General features: G+C 56.5%; 1 protein-coding gene across 1 annotated transcript; it reads right to left on the bottom strand.

Annotated features, from left to right (window-relative positions):
• Nucleotides 1–546: 546 nt before the first annotated feature.
• GPR6 (G protein-coupled receptor 6) lies at nt 547–1,856 on the bottom strand (the record flags this gene model as incomplete). Its single annotated transcript, XM_079298908.1, has 1 exon — nt 547–1,856. One exon carries the CDS (start codon nt 1,854–1,856, stop codon nt 870–872), a length of 987 nt encoding a protein of 328 aa, XP_079155034.1. The 3' UTR covers nt 547–869.
• Nucleotides 1,857–2,553: the final 697 nt, after the last annotated feature.

Genomic DNA, 2,553 nt, shown 5'->3' with positions numbered 1-2,553 from the left:
ACCCACAGTCTGATAATTTTTAAATGAGTCATTATTGTAAAGGGCTAATTTATAATGTGAAAATTAAAGCTACTGGGAACCTGGTGAATAACTGTAACAAGCAGCCTATTTGGCCAGGCTATTTGTTTATTTGTTTCTTCAGTAGTTGGAGGTTAAAAAAAAAAAAAGAAAAAAAAGAGTTTGTGCACTTCATTATTCTTTGCCAGACTCAATAAGAAAACAAGCAAACAAGCAGGAAGGTGCCTTTCTTGGTCCAGTATTTCATCTCCACAGTGAATGATGATCTCTCTAGGCAGAATTACATGGGGAATCTTCAAAAGTAAACAAAGGGACTTTGCTCAACTGGAAAATTTGCTAACTCTCTTCTTTCTAAATGCATCTAAACACACAAAGTTATATTACATTTTATATATATTTTATTTGTATACAAAACATTATAATTTATCAATGTTGTGCAGCAAAGTATAGACAGACACATACATCACATACATACACCCCCACACCTTTCCCCCCCCCCCGACACACACACTTAGAAACACAACACGAACACAACTTTCTCTCTGCCCTTCAGAAAGGCAACACTGTTTTGGCAGGTCAGCAGCTAGAAATAAGGTGCTATAATTAAGCAGTACCGGAATGTCTTCACTTTACAAATGTGATGTGCAAATTTATATACAACCACTTTTTTTTTTTTTTTTCAGGGAACCCGAAACTCCATACCCCGAACCGCTCTCCGAGATACAAATATGTATAAAGTGCTAATACTTAAGCATGTTTCCAATGACTTCACGACGTAGTTTGAAGTTTAGAACAGGCACTGTAATAGTTCACTGCGTGGATTGTCACTGGGTGCAGTTAGACAAAGTCACTCAGACATCGCTGGGGGACCGGGAGCGAAAGGACACTTTAGCCTGAAAGCAGCCACAGAAGAGCACCCACATGGACCTCTGGATTTCCTGGTTTCTGTAGGCATAAATGATGGGGTTGATCATGGAGTTGTAGGTAGCGGGTAGGAGCGTGGCGTACGTGTACACAGAAGGGTAGTCGGGGTCCCCCACCACACAGTAGATGGCAAAAGGCAGCCAGCTGGCTCCGAAAGTCCCGAGGATGATAGCCAGGGTAGAGACTCCCTTTTTGGTGGTGACATAGTGCGAAGCAGTCAGAAAGTGCTGCTGGAGAGCTATCTGGTGGGCATGCCTGCAGACGATCTTGCAGATCTCGATGTAGAGATGGAGCATGATGAGGAAAATGAGAAAGAAAGAGGCAGACAGCAGCGTCACGTTACTCTTGGTCAAGGGTCTGACGACGCTGCAGGAGGTGCGGTCGTGGAGGCAGTTCCAGCCCAGGACGGGCAGCAGCCCCAGGCACAGGGAGACCCCCCAGGCACCCGCCAGCATGGTGTGGATGCAGAGCACCGTCCTCTCCGAGTAGTACGTGAGGGCATTGTAGAGAGAGAGGTAGCGATCGACCGTGATGGCCAGCAAGCTACTCACGGAGGCGGCGAAGGAGGCGACGAGGAAGCCCACCGTCAGCAGGCTGACCGTCTCGGAGCGGATCACGTACTGGAACACGAAGTTGAGGATGAGGCCGAGGCCGGCCAGGAGGTCAGCCGTGGCCAGGCTGCCCACCAGCACGAACATGGGGGTGCGCAGGGCGGGCGAGTAGCAGATGATGGCAACCACCAGGGCGTTCTCGCAGGCGATGGCGGTGCCGGACACGCAGAGCATCACATCCCAGGGGTTGAGGGCGGCGGGCGCGGGGGGCCGCGACGAGAGCTCCAGCGAGGCGTTGCCGCCGCCGGCCGGCAGCCGCGGGGCCGCCGCTCCGCTCTCGTTCAGGGCTGCCGCTGCCTCCATCGGGGGCTGTGCGGGCACCGCGGCGCGGCGGTGGGGCGTGGGCAGACGGGGCGGCGGTGGGGCGGCTGTGGGGCGGCGGTGGGGCGGCGGTGGGGCGGCGGTGGGGCGGCGGTGGGGCGGCGGTGGGGCGGCGGCGGGGCGCGCATGCCGGGCGGCGGCACCGCGCCCGCCCTGTCTGTGGTGCTGAAGGCGCAGAAGTTTCCCGCCGGCCCGGCCGCCCCCGCGCCCCGCCCCGCGCACACGTCAGGGGCGGGCCGGACAGGCCGGGCCGCGGGGCGGGAGCGGGCTGAGGGGCCGAGGGGTGCGCGGCCGCAGGGTGTGCTCGGGGGCAGCGGGGGAGCGGGTGGGCGCACGCACACTCACACACACACACACTCACACACACACACAGACACACACAAGGAGCCGCCTCTCCCGCTGCTTTCCCCCTCCCCTCCGCGGTTCTCCCGCGGTGGGTGCCGTCCGTGCAGCGCTTGCTGTACGGGCTCTGAGCGCAGCGGGAGCTCCGGGCTCCGCCGGCTGGAAGTGTGCCCGAGCAGCTGTGGAAAAGCCTGTTCCGCAGTTACGCTCTGTCCTCTAGGGCTGACAGTCTGCTCACCGCCGAAAGCATCCGCACTGTTTTCTGAGGTCCCCAAAAATGATACGGTCAAATAGAAGACTCAGTGCCATGGGTGTAAAAGATCGCAGCTCTCTCCTT

The sequence above is a fragment of the Erithacus rubecula genome (genome assembly GCF_903797595.1).
Source record: "Erithacus rubecula genome assembly, chromosome: 2".
Taxonomy (NCBI): Eukaryota; Metazoa; Chordata; class Aves; order Passeriformes; family Muscicapidae; genus Erithacus; species Erithacus rubecula.
Note: the sequence above shows the minus strand (reverse complement) of the source record. Positions and strands in the feature narration are given on the sequence as shown.